We start from the raw sequence: 22,176 nt of genomic DNA, 5'->3' as shown, positions 1-22,176 counted from the left end.
CAGCAGTTTTCACTCCCACAGCCAGTGAGTACATGAGGAGTTCCAGTTACTCTTTTCTCATCAGCTTGTGATATTGTTTATTTCGTTACAGTCTTTGTTATAGGTGTGTTGCAGCACAGGCTAATTTGCATTTGCCTGGTGACAAATTATTTTCATATGCTTACTGGTTGGCATTGCATTGAATCTCTAGTTCAATCTGAATAGAATTAATGTTTTATAGGTTGAGAACATCCCAAATATGAAAATCCAAAATCCAAAATGCTCTAAAATCAGAAACTGCTTGAAGCTGACATGATGCTCAAAGAAAAGGGTCATTGAAACATTTTGGATTTCTGACTTTTGGCCTTGTGATGTGATGCTCAACTGGGAAGTCAATATAATGCAAATATTCCAAAGCCTAAAAAATTTTGAAATCCCAAGACTTCTAACCTCAAACATTTCAGATAAGGGATACTCAACCTGTATTACAATTATGGAATCTTCCAGTTTATGACTATGGAATGTTTTTCCCTTTTTAAAGGCCTGCTTTAATTTCTCTCAGTGATGTTTTTATACTTTGGAATACAGAAGTCTTGAGCATCTTTTATTAGATTTATTCCTATTACAAGTGCTATAATTTTTAATTTTCTCTACTGATTTGTTGCTTATATATGTAAGTGCAATCTATATTATTATTATTTTAAAATGATGACTTTGTGCCAGGCGTGGTGGCTCACGCCTGTAATCCCAGGACTTTGGGAGGCTGAGGCAGGCAGATCACAAGGTCAGGAGACCAAGACCATCCTGGCTAACACGGTGAAACCCCGTCTCTACTAAAAAAAATACAAAAATTAGCCGGGCGAGGTGACGGCGCCTGTAGTCCCAGCTACTCGGGAGGCTGAGGCAGGAGAATGGTGTGAACACAGGAGGCGGAGCCTGCAGTGAGCTGAGATTGAACCACTGCACTCCAGCCTGGGTGACAGAGCAAGACTCAGTCTCAAAATAAATAAATAAACAAAAATAAAAAATGATGACTTTGTATCCAGTGATCTCACTGAGTTAACTTATTAGTTCTTTGTTTACTCATAATTAGTTGTTTGTCTATATATCTTTTGTATTACCTGTCTACAAAAATCACATTATTGGTGAACAATGATAGTGTTATTTTGTCCTTTCCAATACTTACACTTTTATTCTTTTTTTTTGCTTTTTTGCGCAAGCTAGAACCTCCAGTACAGTGTGAAATAGAACAATGTTGAAGAGTGGGCATTCTTGCCTGTTTTTCCATCTGAGGAAAAGCCTGTGGTAATTAAGTATGATGTTTTCTGTAGTTTTGTTTGCTTGTTTGTTGGTAGAAACTCTGTCAGATTAAGAAGGTTCCCTTCTCCTTGTTTGTTAAAAGTTGTTATCATGAGTTGGTATTGAATTTTGTCAAATGCTTTTTCTGCTGCTAGCAAGATGATCATATGGTTTTCCTCGTTAATTAATTTGGTGAATTATTTTGATTAATTTTCTAACGTTAAGTAGTCCTTCATTTGTAGAATAAATCCCACTTGGCTATAATATCTTACCCTTTTAGCTATTCACCCAGATTTGATTTGCCAATAAGTTGTTTAGGATTTTTACATCTGTTTTCATTAGAAAAATTGTTCTGTAATTCTTTAAGAAAGGCGCTCATTGCCAGCCTTTGATTGAGTATGGCTAGCTCACAACCTCCAACTGTTAAATCAGCGTTCAAATCTAGGTCATGCTATTGGCAGGGCAGTCCCTGGCCGATGGCCAAGTAAGGCAGTGGGACAAGGGCCTGCTTTCTGTTAGCATGGACTTTCCTTAAAAAGGCATTGGACTTGTGGAGACTGTCAGTTCTACATTGTGGCTTGACAGCTCCTCCTGCCCAATCTTGCTACCTGTCTTTTGCTGTCACAGATTTGTATTCTCTAGTAATCCTTTTGCATGCCTGAGCCTGTCTCAGTGTCTGCTTTGCAAAGAACCCAGCCTGTGACACACTTCTTTTTTTTTTTTTTTTTTTTTTTTTTAGCATTCTCCTTGGCTTGTAGTTTGTCTGCATTTATATACAAAGTGTAAGATATCACTACCATTGTGTTTTTTTTTTTTTTTTTTTTTTTTTTTGAGACAAGGTTGTGCCCGGTCACCCAGGCTGGAGTGCAGGGATGTGAGCTCGGCTCACTGCAAGCTCCACCCCCCAGGCTCAGGTGATCCTTCCACCTCAGCCTCCCTAGTATCTGGGACCACAGGCACACACCATCATGCTCGGCTACTTTTTTGTATTTTTAGTATAGTCGAGGTCTCGCCGTGTGGCCTGGGCTGGTCTCAAACTCCTGAGCTCCAGCAATCTGCCCACCTCAGCCTCCCAAAGTGCTGGGATTACAGGCGTGAGCTCCCACGCCCGGCCCATTGTTTTTTGTTTGTTTGTGTTTTTAATCAGTCGTACATTTCTATTCTTTTACTATATACATTCCTTCCTGAGATTCTATATTTTCCTGGGTAATCATTTCCTTCTGGCCCGTAGAACTTCCCGTATGTTCATTATACTGTAGGTTTGCTGGCAACTTCATTTTTGAAGGTTATATTTCGTGGTTATTTATCTTCTTTCAGCAGTGCAAAGATTTTGTTACTGGCTTTTGAGAAGATACCAGACCATTGTTACTCTCTTGACAGTAATGTGTGTGGCTGCTTGAAAAATGTTCTTTTTCTTTGAATTGCAGCCATCTTACTATGACATATTTAGAGGTGATGTTCTTTGACATTTTCAAGATGTCCACAGGCTTCTTGAATCTGTAGAATGGTGTCTTTTATCTGTTTGAGAAAAATGACAGCCATCTTCTCTTCCTATATTGCTTCTTCCTCATTTTTTTTCTTCTCTCCTTCTGGGACTCCAGTGACACTTATACTTTTTTCACACATGCAAAGAGCTGATCCACACATGCAAAGAGCTGTGTATTCCCCTACTACTGCCATTAGCTACCTCCAAAGTATATTTCCTACCTGGTTACTATACCAAAGCTCTCTCAGAATGTGAAGTCAAAACCGTCACGTAACACAGTGCTGCACAACAGAGCAGAGCCTTAGATTTTGAGATTTTAAATTTTAAATTCCTGGGATTTCATGAGGAAAACAGAGGTTCTTCCCAAAATGGAGTCTGTGGTGCCTCCTCTGTTTCCCGCAAGGAGTCCCAGGCTGTTAAACCTTGAATATCTGCTTTTAAGCTGACTTTTAACCATAGTGCTCTTTTATTTTTTTATTTTTTTAATTAGTTAAAAAAATTTTTTTGGCCGGGCGCGGTGGCTCAAGCCTGTAATCCCAGCACTTTGGGAGGCCGAGACGGGTGGATCACGAGGTCAGGAGATCAAGACCATCCTGGCTAACATGGTGAAACCCCGTCTCTACTAAAAATACAAAAAACTAGCCGGGCGACCTGGCGGGCACCTGTAGTCCCAGCTACTCGGGAGGCTGAGGCAGGAGAATGGCGTGAACCCGGGAGGCGGAGCTTGCAGTGAGCTGAGATCCGGCCACTGCACTCCAGCCTGGGCAACAGAGCGAGACTCCGTCTCAAAAAAAAAAAAAAAAAAAAAAATTTTTTTTTTTTTTTTGAGATGGAGTTTTGCCCTTGTTGCCCAGGCTGGAGTGCAATGGCGCAATCTCATCTCGCCACAACCTCTGTCTCCCTGGTTCAAGCAATTCTCCTGTCTCAGCCTCCCGAGCGGCTGGGATTACATGCATGCACCACCATGCCTGGCTAATTTTGTATTTTTATTAGAGACGGGGTTTCTCCATGTTGATCAGGCTGGTCTCAAACTCTTGACCTCAGGTGATCCACCCGCCTCGGCCTCCCAAAGTGCTGAGATTACAGGTGTGAGCCACCATGCCCAGCTTATTTTATTTATTTATTTATTTATTTATTTTTTTTAATTTTTTTGAGGTGGAGTCTCACTCTGTCACCCAGGCTGGAGTGCAGTGGCGTGATCTTGGCTCACCGCAACCTCCACCTCCCAGGTTCAAGCAGTTCTCCTGCCTCAGCCTCCTGAGTAGCTAGGATTACAGGAGTGCACCTGGCTAATTTTTTTTCTTTGTATTTTTAGTGGAGATGGGGTTTCATTATGTTGGCTAGGCTGGTCTTGAACCCCTGACCTTGTGATCCACCCATGTGAGCCTCCTAAAGTGCTGGGATTACAGTCATGAACCACTGCACCCAGCCCATAGTGCTTTTTTTAAAAAAGTCCTTTTAAATCTCTTATTACCCAACTTCAGCCAGGATTTGCGGCCAATATTTCTGAGTTTGGAACTTTACCAAAGGTAACCTCCTAGGTGAAAACAATAAACCTTAGCCAATAAGCTGTAGTATTGGGCACTTGGACTATTCCCAGAAGTCCAGAGCATCCAATTCTGAGCTTGCAAAGGCTTTTAACTGCTCGAGATAACCTTTAGCGCTAACTACGACATGAACCCTCAAATTGCTGTTCACTTGATGGTGGAAACCAAGAGAAAGTACCTCAGTGTGGTTACAAGTCAACTCCCAAGGACATTTTTCAACATGTGGTCTCTGGGCAAGATGAAGGAGCAGACAGTTGCCCTGAGTAACAGAAAAGATGGAAAAGAGAAAGGGAGAAAAGCATTGCCTATAGCAGGATGGGGAAGGTGAGGAGCTCAGGGAGGCCAGAGAAAGACCCACCCATTGCAGCGACGCTGAATCAAAAGTTCAGGTGGCCGCTTGTCAGTAATGAAGGGATCTTTTCCAGCAGTCCCATCAGCTCTGGAGTTTCCCCTTTTGGGGAGAAAAAATGCTCCCGTGTTCCATGATCCTGTACATGCCTAACCTTGTCACCCAAAGCGGTCAGCAAAGAGTGCAAGGCAGATTAATCCAAAGAGAATAGTGGTTAACATTCTGTAGTGCCAGATCCATTCTTGGCCGAGAGGGACTTTACTGAAGGGGGGCGTCTAACCCCTTATATCTTAGGAAGGACTGTACCTTCCCAAGTTGGGCCTCTAACCCAGGTTTGTTCAAGTGCCCTTGCCTTTTGTTAAGAGGGGCCTTTAACCCACTCTGTCTTAGGAGAAATTCTGGCTCCCCTAAGTTGGGCCTCTAACCCAATTCCATCCTTTACCCCGGTAAATGGACCCACTTACCCAAAGTCGGCCAATTGGTGCTGTGGTCTTACTTCCTTCGGGTCGGGGGTCTCCTCAGTATTACCCCTTTGGAATTCACCAGGAAGATGTTACCAGAAAGGGATCCTGTTCCAGACCCCAAGAGAGGCTTCTTGGACCTTGTGCAAGAAAGAATTCAGGGCAAGTCAATATAGTAAAGTGAAAGCAAGTTTATTAAGAAAGCAAAGGAATAAAAGAATGGCTACTCCCTAGGCAGAGCAGCTGCACATTTTCTAATGTAGGATCATTTATAAGAATTTTTTATATTATATTCTGGATACCAGCCCTTTGTCAGTAATACCTTGCAAGAGTTCTCTCCCACTTTGTGGCTGGCTTTCCACTAATGGTAGCTTGGTGAACAGAAGTTCTATCCATCACCTTTTCTTGCGTGATTTTTGCTTTTTGCTTTTTTGTTTGGTTTTGCTTTGTTTTGTTTGTTTGTTTGTTTGTTTGTTTTTGAGACGGAGTCTTGCTCTGTCACCCGGGCTGGAGTGCAGTGGCCGGATCTCAGCTCACTGCAAGCTCCGCCTCCCGGGTTTATGCCATTCTCCTGCCTCAGCCTCCCGAGTAGCTGGGACTACAGGCGCCCGCCATCTCGCCCGGCTAGTTTTTTTGTATTTTTTTAGTAGAGACGGGGTTTCACAGTGTTAGCCAGGATGGTCTTGATCTCTTGACCTTGTGATCCACCCGTCTCGGCCTCCCAAAGTGCTGGGATTACAGGCTTGAGCCACCGCGCCCGGCCTGTTTGTTTGTTTTTTGGGACAGAGTCTCACTCTGTTGCACAGGCTGGAGTGCAGTGGCGTGATCTTGGTTCTCTGCAGCCTCTGCCTTCCAGATCAGGCGATTATTATGCCTCAGCCTCCCAAGTAGCTGGGACTACAGACGTACACCACTAGGCCCGGCTAATTTTTGGTATTTTTAGTAGAGTCAGGGTTTCACTGTGTTGACCAGGCTGGTCTTGAACTCCTGACCTCAGGTGATCCACCTGCCTTGGCCTCCCAAAGTGCTGGGATTACAAGCGTGAGCCACCATGCCTGGCCCGATTTTTGCTTTTTGTGTTCTCCTTAAGTACTGTTTCCCTTGGCTGAGATCAAAACGTTATTCCATTAATTTGAGAGAATGCTGTTGTTTTGCTGTACACATTTCGGTCTGCCATTCACCTGGAATGCGTTTTTGTGAATGGTGTGGGACTGGGTTCCGGGGTTCATTGCTAAAGAAGGATAACCGGCTGTCCCATTCTTGTCTAAGGAGAAGACAGCCCTTGCCCCACTCCTCTGTGGTGGCACATGAGTCATCAGTGAGTTGTCCACACACGGGTGGATCTGTTTTGCTGTTCTTTGTTTTATTTCATTGATTTATATTCTATTCTTTGTGCCTATACCACACTCTCTTGATTGCCGTAGTTTTATAGTAAGTCTTGACATCTGTAGTGAAAGCCTGCCGTCTTGTTTTCTTCTTCAAGAGCATCTTGCATGCTCACTGTGGCAGCACATACACTAAAACTGGAATGATGCAGAGAAGATGAGCGTGGTATCTGTGCAAGGATGACACACATTTGTGAAGTGTTCCATATTAAAAAAAAAAAAAAGAGTGTCTTAGCAATTCTTACCCTGTGCATTTCAAGATCCACTTTAGAATGAGCTTGTCAGGTGTCACAGTATACTTACTGAGATTATGAGCATTGCTTTGAATGAGTCTAAAGAGAATAAATGCCTTTTCATTATTATTGTTATTATTATTATTTTGAGATGGAGTTTCGCTCTTATTGCCTGGGCTGCAGTGCAATGGCGTGATCTCAGCTCACTGCAACCTCCGCCTCCCAGGTTCAAGTGATTCTTCTGCCTCAGTCTCCTGAGTAGCTGGGATTATAGGCGCCTGTCACCACACCCGGCTAATTTTTTGTATTTTTAGTAGAGATGGGGTTTCACCATGTTGGCCAGGGCTGGTCTCGAACTCCAGACCTCAGGTGATCCACCTGCCTAGTCCTTCCAAAGTGCTAGGATTACAGGCGTGAGCCACCGCACCCGACCACCTTTGCATTACTGAGTCTTCCAGCCCTTGGACATCTGTCCCTCCATTCAAATATTTGTTACTTTATCTCAGTAACATGTAATTTTCTGTGGGGAGATTTTGCATATTTCTTGTGACAGTCTCAAGTACTTAGTGTGTATGTGTTTTAATTTTGCGGTGGATACTTTCATCAAAAATTTTTATTCTTTTTTTTTTTTTTTTTTTTTTTGAGACAGAGTTTTGCTTCATTGTCCAGGCTGGAGTGCAGTGGCACGATCTTGGCTCACAGCAACCTCCGCCTCCTGGGTCCAAGCAATTCTCATGCCTCAGCCTCCTGAGTAGCTGGGATTACAAGTGCCTACCTCCACACCCTCCTGATTTTTTGTATTTTGGTAGAGACAGGGTTTTACCATCTCACCCAGGCTGGTCTCGAACTCCTGAGCTCAGGCAGTGTGCCCATCTTAGCCTCCCAAAGTGCTAGGATTATAGGTGTGAGCCACTGCGCCCGGCCTATTTACTCTTTATTGCTAGTATGTAGAAATCAAATTGTGTTTGTATGTTGATATATTTGGCAGCCTTGCTGAATTCAGTTATGGAAGATTCATAAACGACACCATCATGTCATCTGCAAATAATGGTAGTTACATTTCCAGTTGTTCAGCTTTTTCTCCCCTTTTGCATGGGCTAAGCCTTTCAGTACAATGCTGAAAACAGACATCCTTAGCTTACTTCTCTCAGAGGGAAGCTTTCAATATCCAACCATTATGATATTTCCTATTGGATTTCTAAAGATGCTCCTTTTCACATTAAGGCAGTATATTTCCTTTTCTGAGTTTAAGAAGGATTTCAAAAATCATTTAAAATCATTTTAAAATCATGAATGATTTAAATTGTTTTTATTTTCTTCCATCTATTGATATGATTGTTTTATTTTTCACCTTTGTTTTGTTAATGTGGCAAATTATGTTGATTTTCTGTTGAACCTCTTTACATTCCTGGGATAAAACTGACTTGGTCATGATGCATTATTCTTTTTATGTACAGCTGGATTCAGTTTGAAATTCTTTATGCATTACAATTATTAACACCTTAAATTGACTTTTTAAAATAGGCTAAAACAGTGGTTTGAGTTGAGTTTTGTCTTTTTTTGTTTGTTTGAGAGGGAGTCTCACTCTCGCCCAGGCTAGAGGACAGTGGCACGGTCTTGTCTCACTGCAACCTCTGCCTCCTGGGTTCAAGCAGTTCTCCTGCCTCGGCCTCCTGAGTAGTTGGGATTACAGCATGTGCCACCACTCCCAGATAGTTTTTTGTATTTTTAGTAGAGATGGGGTTTCACCGTGTTGACCAGTCTGGTCTCGAACTCCTGACCTCAGATGATCCACCCACCTCAGCCTCCCAAAGTGCTGGGATTACAGGCGTGAGTCACCGTGCCTGGTCTAGTATTTTTTTTTCCTCGTTCATTTCTCAGGTCCCCCAGTTCACTTATTTCATAGTGTTGCACCTGAGCTTCATATTATTACACGGGAAATTGAGCGCTCACTTGCAGGGCATGGCCACTCAACCTGCCTGCAGTTGTGCTGCAGGGACTTGAAGGGCTCAATGGTGGCTTTGTGTTGCTTCTGTGATAGGCTGCTTGGTGGGGGTGTGTTAAGGCTGCTGCAGGTGTGGGGCTTGGACTCATATTTCTCAGTCTTCCTGTCCCATGGTCACCCCTGCCTCGTGTCATCCTCTCCCGACACCCCCAGTCCTCTAGGCTTTTCCTTTCTCTGGTGTCCTGTCTTCCTCAGTGAAGCTCTCCCCATTGAGTGCTTATGAACATAGCAGCTGTGCCAGGAGGGTGTGTGATGGGAAGGACCTCGGAGTAAGAGCTGGTTCCTGGGCCCTGTGCCTGGCGTGAGGTCCTGATGGCTTTCCAAGTAAAGAATGGATGGCATTGATACCCGGATCACCTTTGGATCTGTTGCTTTTGTTTATATTGTCTCTTGATTTTTGGTCAGGGGAACTTCTCTTTGGGGATGCCTAGTATTTTAACATCTTAAATTTAACGTATTAGGAATTTAACATGTTAAAATAAAGATATGACCCACTTCATGAATTGTTGTGAAGATTAAATGATGTGCTACTCTTACAAATGATATAATTGAGGGATATTTAATGTCATGAAAATCCATTTATAATGCAGTATTAATTGAAAAAGTAGGGTGAAGTATCTCATTTCTTGAAAATTATGCAGACATGTATACATGCTTATATGTGTATAGTTGTATATGTGTGCACACGTATGTATATATATGTTTACCAAATACTGACTCTTTTTTGCTGGCTTTTTTTTTTTCTTTTTTTAAATAATGTCTCTGTTGCCCAGCCTGGCTCTCACTACAACCTCCACCTCCCAAGTTCAAGCAGTTCTTGTGCCTCAGTCTCCCGAGTAGCTGGGATTACAGGTGCATGCCACCACGCTGAGCTAATTTTTTGTATTTTTAGCAGAGATGGGGTTTTACCATGTTGGCCAGGCTGGTCTCAAACATCTGGCCTCAGGTGATCTACCTGCCTCGTCCTCCCAAAGTACTGGGATTCCAGGTGTGAGTCATTGTACCTGGCCTCTGCTGGCTCTTCTGTAGTCCAAATTTTTATAATAAAATCCTATTTTGTTTTTGTATTAAGAAAAATAAATCTGTAAGTTATTTTTAAGAGACAACAATGATGTTCCTTATAGCATTGTGCAGAATAGTTATTAGATGGAAACTACCTAAATTTCCACTAATGGGATAATGGTATGTTATGGGGTATTTTGGTTTCTACATTAAAATGTTAATTATTTGTTTCTTAACTTTTACATTGCTTAGTATTTTTATTTTGTTTTAGGTAAACTTTGGAGTCGGAGTTTAAAACTAGCTTATACTCTGCTTAATAAACTGACAAGTAAGAATGAACCTCTACTTAAACCTGGAGACAGAGTAAGTAACTAGAATGTCACTTTGTTGGAATGAGCAAAAGCAGAGACTTAAATAATCTGTTTCATTGAACTTAGTGTTCTATCATTTAGTTAGAATTACAGCATTAATAAAAGGGATTTAAAATCAGCAGTGAATGCTGGATGTGGTGGCTCATGCCTGTAATCTGAGCACTTAGGGAGGCCGAGGCGAGCGGATTGCCTGAGCTTGGGAGTTTGAGACCAGCCTGGGTAACATGGCAAAACCCTGTCTCTATTAAAAATACAAACAATTAGCTGGGCATGGTGGTGCATGCCTGTAATCCCAGCTACCTGGGAGACTGAGGCATGAGAATCGCTTGAACCCGGGTAGTGGAGGTTGCAGTGAGCCAAGATCTCGCCACTGCACTCCAGCCTGGTGACAGAGTGAGAGTCCGTCTCAAAACAAACAACAACAAAAAAAATCAGCAGTGAAAAATAGGGCAGAGTTTGTGATGTAGAGTAAAGCAACATTCTTTTCTTGCACTCATTGTTTGTCCACTGTTTCTTCGTCTTCTTTTCTGTTTGACTTCATATATGTTAATATTAAAAATGTTAGATTCTAGAACTTAGAATTTATGAATTAAAATCTAAAGTTCTGAAACCTTGCTGTGAAATTCTATATTTTTATCTCCTTCCCTATTCTATGTGTCCAGGTAACCTCCTTGTACCTGTCTGCCAAAATGGGATGCTGGAGGCTTATTCTCTTGTGCTACACTGCCCTATATGGTTGGCAGTAGCCATTTGGGGCTATTTAAATTAGCAAAAATTAAATAAAATAAAAAATATAGTTTCTCAGTTGCACAAGCCACATCTCAGGGGCTCAGTAGGAGTGTGGCTAGTAACTACAGTATTTATAGCTCAGAGGTAGAACATTTCCGTCATCATAGAAAGTTTTTTGGGGCAGTACTGCTGTAGGCAAGCTGGACCAGACCCGAGGGCCTCTGGTATACTAGAAAGTCCAGGGTGGAAAATAGTTGAGAACATGGTGAAAATCAATACACCAGTGAAATCCCGTAGTGAGAAGGTCACCTGTGTCAGATCACCCAACAAGTGAACTGCAGGTTAACAAGCTGACAGATGGTTCCAAGTAACTCTTTCAGTGCCTAACTCTTTAATGTGAACTATTAGCCAAGGACTTTTAAGAAGGAAATGTCAGTATGAGAGAAAATACCAAAAGACAAAGAAAAGGAAGGGAAGAGAGGGAGTGAGAAAGAGAAAGACAAGAAAAGTAAGGAAGGGAGGAAAGAGGAAACAAACTTGAAGGAAAGCTAGATATAGAAAACAGTGTTTCTAAAAAGTGAATATTAATATTCTTGGAAATCAGATGAAGATGTTTCATAAGTCAAGAAAAGGATGCCAGTAGGAAAGAGAGATGGAGAGTGGAGTAAAATAGGACAAAAAGACTCGATCAAGAAGACTCAACACCTGACTGATAACTGGAGTCCAGAAAGAGAAAGGAAAACAGAAAGTGAAACATTTTAAATGAATATAGTAATTCAGGACAGTATCTCAGACCTGCAGAGTGTAAATATTCAAGGATGCACACCAAAACACATGCCCATAACACTGCATAATGCCAGGGGTACAGAAAATAATCCCAGAGCGTTCGGGGGAAAAGTAGGATGTACACAAAGGATCGGCAATGACCGTGGCTTTTGGGATTTCTCATTGGTAAAACTGGAAGAGAGTGGAATGATGCTTCAAAAATTCAGAGGGAATGCAATTTTTAACTTACAGTTCTATTCCCAGAGATTCAACAGATTTGAGAATGGTATAGCCATTTTCAGACATGCAGGACTCAGAAACGTTTGGGTCACAAGCACTTTCTTGGCGAGTTCTTAGAAGATGTCCCTCAGCCACATGAGTGAGTAGGGTGCAAGCAGGGGGACCACAGTGGATATCCCCAGTACGATCACTGACAGCAGTCCGGGGAGCAGCACAGCCACCATCAGGAGAACCAAGACTCCAGGGTGGGGTGGAGTCCTCAGCACCCACCATCAGGAGAACCGAGACCCCAGGGTGGGGTGGAGTCCTCAGCAGCAGGGGACATTCACGGCTCTCCTGAGTGGGTGGTTATTTGGAAAATGATACTGAAGGGTATTTGACCCATCTGAGGGAGTATTTTAAAGCAAATTAGCTAGAGAATACACAGAAAGCAACACAAGTAGAAAGAAAAGAAAGGAAATATGTACTTGGCTATAAAAATGTAAACAGTTTAAGAATAATACTTTATGATATGTTGTGCTCATAGATGAGATTTTATGTAATGCTTTAGAATGAATTTAAGAATCACTAATTTTCTTGAAAAGCTTTCTTACAAGGATAAAGACTTTCAGATACTTTCTTGACTTACAAGAGAATCTCTGTGGTTAGGTGAATCGTAATAAAATTGACAAGGTCACAGTGATTGAGTTGAAGAAATTGGTGGCAAATTCTGCCTCCTATAATATTACACTTTATAAAAGTGAACAGAGCTCTTCATAACGAATTCTGTAAAAATATACTTTCCCTACCAAACATCTAGTCTCAAGGTTATAGGTTACAGTTCCGGGCAACCACTATTAAAACCAAATTTTGAAGGAGAACCTTGCCCTTTTCAACAAACTTGTTAGAAACTAAATTTCCAGACCTCAAGTACAGAATATAGATACGGCTTAAATTTTGTCTTATAAGTGAACGCTTATTGGTTATACATTTTTGTGTGTGCTCAAAGGCCCTAAGTCAGCAGTCTCTACTTAGTTAAATAGGTATTTGGACTTGTCCCTTATGGTTTCAAGCACAATTATTACAATATTTGGGGCTTACAAAAATTTTATTTTGTAACTAGCTTTTAATTTAACTAGATACTGTAAAAATTGGAAATTTGAAATATTCATTTCTTTGTACTGTTGTAGGTGGCGCTCGTGTTTCCAAATAGTGACCCTGTGATGTTCATGGTTGCATTTTATGGGTGTCTCCTGGCAGAGCTGGTTCCTGTCCCCATAGAAGTGCCGTTAACGAGAAAGGTAGCAAACCCATGGCTCAGGTCCCACATGGTTCGCTTCTGAACTTGATACCAGCGGTATCTTACTTCCTTTTCACTGAGTGTGGGCAGGCAGCAAGCAGCTGTCTTGACAGAGGAGAGGAAGCTAGTGGTCGACAGGCTGGCCAGGACTCAAGAGAAATCAGATGCCGTTTGGTCTGACTGTCTTCTTGTTGGTGAGAGGGTCACTGAGAACCGTTTTGCTGGTGATGCTCCCACACCACACTCCTATGAGGTGGAGATGTTCTGTCATCTCCATGAATTTCCCAACAGAAATGATAGCCAGTTTTTCCTTTAATGAATAGAATTATGGTTCAATAAGATTTTGTTAAACTTTTCCTCAAAGCCATATGTTTATAGAAAATAACTATTATTTCTTAGGGATAAATGTATCATTACAGTGATATAGCTCACTTCTCAGTGGCAGTTTTGAATAAACGAGATGGAAATTATCTTGTGTTTCTATTCACTTACATGACAGTAGGCAGTTTCTGTTGCTGATAAGTTATTAATGTGCGGTCTTGCTTATCTAGGTATCTATAACATTTTGACTATAAATATCAATAATCTGATGACTGAAAAAAATATTTAGGAGTAGACAAGGCATGTATTTGAGAAAACCGGCTTTCTGTCATCCTGTCCCAGAATTCAGGCAGCTGTTAACATGAGCATTATCCACAAATACTCAAGAATCCCAAAAGTAAAACTAGCAATTAAAACTAGTGTATCTCAAAGGATAATATATTGTGAGCAGGTATTTGAATGCAGTGATTCTTAGGAGTAAAACTAGAGATTTGTCAAATTTATATGAAGAAAATGACAAAATGCTGCTGAGGGACACAGAAGACTTGGCTACAAGGAAACGTGTGTTTCTGTGTGGAAATAATTGATATTGTTAATGACCAGGCCTCTCCAGATTAATTTGTAAATTTCAAACATGATTCAATAGAAATTTCAATGCCATTAATTTTGGAGTTTGTTAAAAATGCTTCTAAATGTCATTTGTAAGAATGAACTTTGAGAAATTAGCCCATTAAACTTTATATTTCACCACAAATAGAAACCAAAATTATCTTTTAAATTTAAACATAGTTGTCACATTTTAATGAAGTATTTCCATGAAAAGATCGTATATATCAATAATAGGACTGAATTATTCTAGAAGTTTTGTGAGGGATGAAAAAAGATCTGTTCTGTGCATGGCCTGGAGCACCAAGGGTCTGGGTCTGGGTCTGCTGTGGGCACCCCACCCCCACACTGTCACTCTGCTTTCTGCAGGACGCAGGCAGCCAGCAGGTTGGGTTTCTGCTGGGCAGCTGTGGAGTCTCCTTGGCCCTGACCACAGACGCTTGTCAGAAAGGCCTCCCCAAGGCACAGACGGGAGAAGTGGCAACTTTCAAAGGTGAGGCCTCCCAAGGGAAGAGGAGTCAGTGTTCTGACTGTGATCTGTGTTAAATGCATGGTGTTCCAGAAACTAAACATGACAGAGGTGACTGGATCTTCAGCAAAAGTGATCCCTCGTTCAAGGCCTTGGTGAATCTCGGTTTTCATCTGGCTTCATATCTCGACCTACACTGTCTGATATGGTAGCCACTGGCTGGATGTACCTTTTTCAATTACATAAAATGAATTGAGACTAAAACTTGCATTCGCACTCCTTAGTCGCTCAGTAGCTAGTGCTGCGTTGTGGAGGTGCAGGCTTCGAGTGTGGGGAGTAGATGCCTCTCTGACTGCTGGCTGTTGTGTCCTGTCTGCGTGTCACAGGTTGGCCTCCCCTCTCCTGGCTGGTGATTGATGGGAAGCATCTAGCCAGGCCCCCCAAGGACTGGCATCCTCTGGCCCAGGACACAAGGACTGGGACCGCCTACATTGAGGTAATGACCGTTCCTAACTCAGAGCATCTAAAAACATGTCCCACAGGCTTAAGTCTTGCTTTTCCTAAGAATATAAGTTACTATTCTTTTTTGTTAAATTTCGGCCTAAGAGTTCTTGTTTTATCTCTGCCCCAGAAATACAGTGTCATATAGATGGTTGCTCAGACCCTTCCAGGTTTCTCTCTTATCTCGTTCTCTCCTAACTGGCTCCCTGGGGATGCAGACAGTTATGAGGGAGCCCGTGGCCCATCATTGCCCTCGGGCACCTGCCCAAAGGAGCCACAACTTCCACTGAAGCATCCCTCAGGGGCCAGGGCTTGCCGTGCACCTGGGCCTAGCAAGATGATTAGAGGAGAGACACTGACCACTTCTTCTTTTGAAGATTCTGTCAAGTCTCCATTCTGTCTGTTGTCACCTCTAGAAATACCACATCATGTTTTTTTCCTTGAAATCTTTCAGTATAAAACCAGCAAAGAAGGCAGTACGGTGGGGGTCACAGTGTCCCACGCATCCCTGCTGGCACAGTGCCGGGCTCTGACCCAGGCATGCGGGTACTCAGAAGGTAAGGGCTCTCAGGGATGGGGTGGTGGCCCCTCCAGCTTCACACAGACACCTGACCTACCTAATCATGTGACTGTCGCTGCACCTGTCAAAACCACCCCAGGTGCCTTTGCCCATTAGTCCAGGTCATGCCAGGTAGGGACATGCACCATCTTTAGCATGCTTATGGGGTCTCTGTGGTTGTGCTGGCCAGGAGGGCACACGGCATCTCTTAGCAGAGTCCAGGCAACCCCATCAGGGTTGTTTTCAGTAAATGCACATGGATGTTGGTTTTATGGAACATGGAAGCTATAACTGATACATTTATACACAGTGCTGGGTTCACAGGCCTGCCCTGGGGGGCTGGCTTACTCTGTGACATACTGAGGGTCAGGGTATTCATTCAAAAAGAGGAAAACGCTTTTAGTTTTCTATTACTGTATCTGTGACTGTAGTTTTGACCTTAGCTGTCATACATATAAATATATGATTTATATTTTACATTTATCTTTATAAATATATAACATATTTATATTTTTATAAATATATGGTTTATCTATATTATGATTATAGATGATCTCTTGGTAAAGTATAGTCAGCACCTGATTTACTTCAAATGTCATATACTTAACTTAGGGAAGTATTTTTTAACTAATATTATTTAATTGATAAGTACTAATTGTATATATCTATGGGGTACACCGTGACAGATAACTTAAAAAACTGTAAAAATGGACTCATAGTAGTTTTCTTACATTGTAATACTGGAACTGAACAAAGCTACAAAGTGAAATGGAATGGTTTAAATATCTAAAATATAGGTGTTTAGGCCAGGTGCAGTGGCTCATACCAGTAATCCCACTACTTTGGTTGGCTAAAGCAGGAGGAACACTTGAGGTCAAGAGTTTAAGACCAGCCTGTACGACATAGTGAGACCCTATCTCTACAAAAAAAAAAAAGGGAGAAATTTTAAATAAAATTTTAAAAAAGAAAAAAAATAGGTGTTTAAAAGCAAGGGGGTAAGTTGAGGGCACAGCTAAAGCTTTTACTGGAGATTTGGAAAATGATTTTAGGTATTTTTTAAGGGCTTTATTAAATTTAAAAAGTTAGATCTTTCAGATCAAGCCCCATGACTTTCTTTGTCTTCAGCCCAGAGCTAATCTTACATATGTCACCTATAATTTGGGTTCTTTAGCCAGGCGTGGTGGTGTGTGCCTACAGTCCCAGCTACTCGGGAAGCTGAGGTAAGAGGACCGCCTACGCCCAGGAGTTTTGGCCTGTGCCAACCAGGTATCTGCACGAAGTGTGGCAGCAACATGGTGACCTTCTAGGAGTGGGGAACCACCAGTTTGCTAAGGAGAGGAGAACCGACCCAAGTAGGAAAGGGAGCAGGTCAAAACTCCCGTGCCGATGAGTAATGGGATTGTGCCTATGATGATCCACTGCACTGCAGCCTGGCAACATCATAAGACCCCGTCTCTAAATAATAACAATAATAATTTGTGTTCTTTAGCCAACAGAGAAAGGATGTTTATAGTACTGTTATTCATAGTGCAATAACATTTCCTGGCACACAAATCAAACCTCTCCTATTCACCTTTGGAGTGCTGTGGCCTTGCGAGAAGCCAGGTCTGCCCATAGCCCCAGGCTCTGCCTTTCTGCCTGTGTGAGGTGGGAGCCAGATCTTAGAGAGGACTTGGCCGAGGGCTCTGAGCAGAGAGCTGTGCTGGGAACCCTCAGTACTGCTCTCCACTCCAGCTTCCTAAAATGTGTTAGCTGCACGTCTCTGCATGAGAAAACGGGCAGAGAAAGAGTGACTTTCTGAAGGGTGATGTGAACCACCAGCTCTTATAGAGGGGAGATGCCGGATCACAGCCTCTGGGTGTGAGAATTGAGGAGATGTGTAGAGTTGAGAAGTAAGAATATCCCTGACAGTTTTTCATCCCCACCTCTTGATTCTGAAAAGAATACCCCATCAAAATACCTGATGAAAAGATGTGGAGAGGCTGGGCGCAGTGACTTAACGTCTATAATCCCAGCACTTTGGGAGGCCAAGGCAGGCAGATCACTTGAGGTCAGGAGTTTGAGACCAGCCTGGCCAACATGGTGAAGTCCCTTCTCTACTAAAAATACAAAAATTAGCCGGACATGGTGGCGCACGCCTGTAGTCCCAGCTACTCGGGAGGCTCAGACGGGAGAATTGCTTGAACCTGGGAGGCGGAGGTTGCAGTGAGCTGAGATTGCTCCGTTGCACTTCAGCCTGGGCAACAGAGTGAGACTCCATCTCAAAAAAAAGGAAAGAAAAGATACGGTGACACCTTGTGCAGCTTCTTCAGTGTGTGATGTTCCTGTGCCTTGTGATGAGTGCTCAGCATGGCTCTCGGTGTTAGTGGCCTTCTGCTTTTGTGTGTTTCTGGTCATGGATAACCAAGGTTATTATTAATTGGTACGTGGTATTTGGAAATGCTGTATCTGTTCCCTGAAACCTACATGGTGATGATGTACTCACCTCAGAATTTCTCTAGAAAATGCATAGGGCTTATTGAGAGGGTTGCTCAGTGGTTTAACCTTATTTGTCTACTTGCAGCGGAAACATTAACAAATGTGCTGGATTTCAAAAGGGATGCTGGTCTATGGCATGGAGTGTTAACAGTGAGTGTTGTTTGCTGATGACTAATTGTTGGAACAAGGGATTGAGATGAACCCAAGCCTCTGCCTGAAATGTTGAGAGCGTACATCGGTTTTGTTTTGCTTTTTCTGGTGTGGCTCGGGCCCACTCGCCCTGAGCGTGTCTGCTCCCCCACAGAGCGTCATGAACAGGATGCATGTGGTCAGCATCCCCTATGCGCTGATGAAGGCCAACCCGCTCTCCTGGATCCAGAAAGTGTGCTTCTATAAAGGTAACGGATACCATCATCACGGCACTCACCCTTCTTTAGGGAAATCTCTTGGAACTGACCTTTGGTGATTAAGAAAAAATAAAGCTGACATGTGGAACTGCAGATGTAGGCTGAGGAGCCGTGGGATGTCTTTCTTGGTCACACCCCTGTCCAGGAGTATGGGGGCTTTCTCTGCCTTGGGCATAGCCCTCAGGGTTTCATGGGTGATGTGGTAAGTAGGGCCAGTTGGTGGGGTCTGGGCCTTGCTTCTCTCAGCAGTGGAGGTGCCTCTGGGGACCAAGCAGGAGGCCCCAGCATGGCCACACCTGCACAGTTGGCAGTCTGTGTCTCTGCCCTGTGGAGCTCAGTGGCACTTTTACCAGCCACTGAGGCACTGGATCACCTGGGTCACCCATGTTGCCTTGTTCTACCTGCTGGGCTGTGCCCCTCTGGACATGTCTCAGAGCAGCGTGGAGCGGCAGCTGTCTCTTATCTGTCCTGCTTTATGGAGGGAAACTGAAACTTGGGTGGGGGTGGGGGGATTGCTGGATTCCACATGCTAGCCAGTGCAGGAGCCAGACTGAGACCCGAGACCGTCTGTTTAGCTCCTGGGGTCCTCACACTTCTCAGCCAGCACCAGGGGTTTGGGGAGAGACAACATGAGACGAAGTGGGCACACAGGAAAAGAGCAATATGGAGCTTCTAAGAAAAAATTAACGTTAGAAATGGATCTGAGCTTTTGATGTCTAAATTGTACCTCAGAGTTGATTTTTGTGGAAAAAGCTTTGAGGCTTAGTTAGACTGCATGTGAGAGAGGGCTGCAGAGAGCTTCGGACCTGGGAGCTACGTGTTGTGTCTGTGCGTGTACACCTTTGTGTGGAATGAGGTACACGTGTCTATAGGCGTGTGAGGGTGCCAGCCCTCGTGACACAGGGATGTCTGATGTCTGTGCCGTCCTCTCTCTGCAGCTCGGGCCGCACTGGTGAAGTCGCGAGACATGCACTGGTCTCTCCTAGCTCAGCGAGGCCAGAGGGACGTCAGCCTCAGCTCACTGCGCATGCTGATTGTGGCCGATGGCGCCAACCCATGTGAGTGAGTCTGTGTGGCGGGGGCATACCCCACACAGTGTCCCCTTCTGCAGACCAAAGTAGAACACACTGAGAAGCAAAATTGAGGCGTTTGCACTGCCAGTGTCATATAGATACACATGTCCCATCATTTCTATGACACGGAACATCTTGTTGATTTGACTGGTTTATCTCATGCATGTTTATTAGGCCACTAAATTTAAAAGCGATTTTAATATGCTTGATGAAAGATATATGCCTTAATGAGAGTCATCTTTCTTAAGAAATTACCAGATTGTGCTGTGGCCTGGGGTTCCTGTTTCTCTTTGGGCCTATCCCCAGCCTCTTGCCCTTTGTCCTGGTGCACCCCCATCGCTGGCTTCTGGCTTAACTTCTCCCACCAGGACCCAACCATTCTCCCTCCTGGTTTGCCTAGATGTTCCCCACGTCCTCCCGGGAGGAGCTCCCTGTGGCTGCTGCCTGAGCACGTAGGCCTCCTGCGTGCAGTGGTCCCAGTGAGCACCTAAGACCTCCTGCGTGCAGTGGTCCCAGTGAGCGCCTAGGACCTCCTGCGTGCGGTGGTCCCAGTGAGCGCCTAGGACCTCCTGCGTGCGGTGGTCCCAGTGAGCGCCTAGGACCTCCTGCGTGCGGTGGTCCCAGTGAGCGCCTAGGACCTCCTGCGTGCGGTGGTCCCAGTGAGCGCCTAGGACCTCCTGCGTGCGGTGGTCCGAGTGGGAACTGCTTTGTCAAGGCTGCAGGTGTGAGCTCGGGGGCCCAGGGCTGTCCAGGGTCGGACTCGGTACCTCCTCTGGGGAAGCCTCAGGTGATGCTGGCCACACAGGGACTCCTGTTGCAGCACATACCTGTTGACCAGGTATTAGAGGTTTTGTTGTTTGTTAACCTGCATCGTTGTCTCTGCCTTGGAGACTACCCTGGATCAGAAGCTGACGTTTCATCTTATCCCCTCTCCAGTGTGGCCAACACCCCTGTGTCCCCCATCACTTGGGAGAGCACCCCACCTTTCAGCACCCCCAGAGCCTCTCATTCTCTTGGTCCACACCCAAGCCAGGCAGGGCCTGCTTCTGGGTTCTGCAATGCTGCTCAGGTCTCTGCGTCTCCACTCCATGCTCACCGCTGCTTTGTGGTCCACACGGTGGAGTTGGAGTGTGCGTCTCCCCTCCAGTGCCTCTTCCCGTGGCACTCCCCATCGCCACACTTGATCCTAGCAGTGCTGTGCAGCCAGTCTACCGCCTCATGCAGCGCCCTCCTGTCCCTAGGGACGCCCCTTCTGCCCTTTGGAGCACCAGACCATTCGTGGCTGTCTGACTTCCTTTAAAGACACCATCTCCCTTGAAGAGCGTGAAGTCTGAGGGCGCCTGTGAAGGGACCCCTTCCTTCTGCTGATGCAGCCCAGTGGTTCCGATGGCTGCAGGTGGTGCTGACTTGAGCATGTGCAGCCACCAGCTGTGGCCTGGTACCCCCCACCAAGAGCGTGTGCTCCTTTTGAGTCAGTGGCCAGCCACCGCCTCCGTGCTGGCCCCCGGTTAGTGCTGGTGTTCCACTCTTGTTGCTCTGTGCAGGGTCAATCTCCTCCTGTGACGCCTTCCTCAACGTCTTCCAGTCCAGAGGTCTGAGGCCGGAGGTCATCTGTCCTTGTGCCAGTTCTCCTGAGGCGCTGACTGTCGCCATCCGCAGGTAACCTCATTCCTGGCTATGTCTTGTGAGCACTTAGTTGAGTCCTCTGCATACAGCTGAGTTATCCTGGAGCTGTGCCTGTGCCTGTTAGGATCCAGGCCCATTTGTACGGCAGCACCTTGGTGCCTGGCTCCCCACTTTTTGCCAGCTTGGGTTTGCGTGGGGAATGGGGTAGCAACTTCCTGGGCCATACTCTGGATTCTTGCAGAATGCCGGCTTGCGACTTTCCTAAGTGCTTCCCAAATTGGAAAGGTCTTGTCACCTCATCTGTAGCCATAGTAAACACTACAACCTAGGAACTCTTTCTTCCTCTGAGGCAGGTGTCGGTCAGCCGTGGAGTCTGTGGGACCATTGACCTTCCTGGAGAACCGCCGGGCCTGGTGCTTAGTGCCCGGCCACCCACCTCCCAGGAGGGCTGTGCTGCTCTTGTGGAGGTTTTCCTCATGTCATATCTCTCAGCCTGGAGGGCATGTTGAGCCTGCAGACTGCCCTGAGTGTCCTTGTGTGTGGGTGCGGGGCTGCTGGCCCTTCCTGTGCTCTCTCCCCACTCCTGAGGTTTCCTTTCCCCTCATCTCACCTGCCCCACCCCCAGCTCCATCCTGGGGGCAGAACTCACTGTGCTCATAGCTGAGGTGTCTTAGCCTCAGTTGTAATCTTGTGTTAGCGTCATACATTCATAAATGGTATGTATCTCCACACATGAAAGTCATTCTAAGTTTTTATAAGTCACCCTAACTTGTCCAGGCACGGTGGCTCACGCCTGTAATCCCAGCACTTTGGGAGGCCACGGTGGGTGGATCACCTTAGGTTAGGAGTTCGAGACCAGCCTGGCCAGCAGAGTGAAACCCCGTCTCTACTGAAAATACAAAAAATTAGCCAGGCGTGGTGGTGGGCGCCTACAGTCCTGGCTACTCGGGAGGCTGAGGCAGGATCATCGCTTGAACCAAGGAGGTGGAGGTTGCAGTGAGCCAAG

General features: G+C 44.8%; 1 protein-coding gene and 1 non-coding gene across 5 annotated transcripts in view; both read left to right on the top strand.

The window, feature by feature from the left end:
- DIP2A (disco interacting protein 2 homolog A) overlaps positions 1-22,176 on the top strand; it is a 107,894-nt gene that overhangs the window by 55,873 nt on the left and 29,845 nt on the right. For all 4 annotated transcript variants that reach the window (XR_004052601.1, XM_030914341.1, XM_030914340.1 and 1 more), the window contains exons 9-17: positions 10,018-10,109; positions 13,021-13,131; positions 14,427-14,550; positions 14,913-15,022; positions 15,482-15,584; positions 18,150-18,214; positions 18,369-18,462; positions 19,410-19,529; positions 21,089-21,203. Coding sequence is in view for 3 of the 4 variants with exons in the window: in XM_030914341.1 (XP_030770201.1) it covers positions 10,018-10,109; positions 13,021-13,131; positions 14,427-14,550; positions 14,913-15,022; positions 15,482-15,584; positions 18,150-18,214; positions 18,369-18,462; positions 19,410-19,529; positions 21,089-21,203 (934 nt within the window). In the remaining variant the exon portion in view is untranslated. The remainder of the gene's footprint in view (positions 1-10,017; positions 10,110-13,020; positions 13,132-14,426; positions 14,551-14,912; positions 15,023-15,481; positions 15,585-18,149; positions 18,215-18,368; positions 18,463-19,409; positions 19,530-21,088; positions 21,204-22,176) is intronic.
- On the top strand, positions 6,615-6,719 carry LOC115893013. The gene has a single exon (XR_004052975.1). It is a non-coding gene; the product is annotated as a U6 spliceosomal RNA (small nuclear RNA).

This window comes from Rhinopithecus roxellana, chromosome 13, assembly GCF_007565055.1.
Source record: "Rhinopithecus roxellana isolate Shanxi Qingling chromosome 13, ASM756505v1, whole genome shotgun sequence".
NCBI classification, from domain to species: domain Eukaryota; kingdom Metazoa; phylum Chordata; class Mammalia; order Primates; family Cercopithecidae; genus Rhinopithecus; species Rhinopithecus roxellana.
Note: the sequence above shows the minus strand (reverse complement) of the source record. Positions and strands in the feature narration are given on the sequence as shown.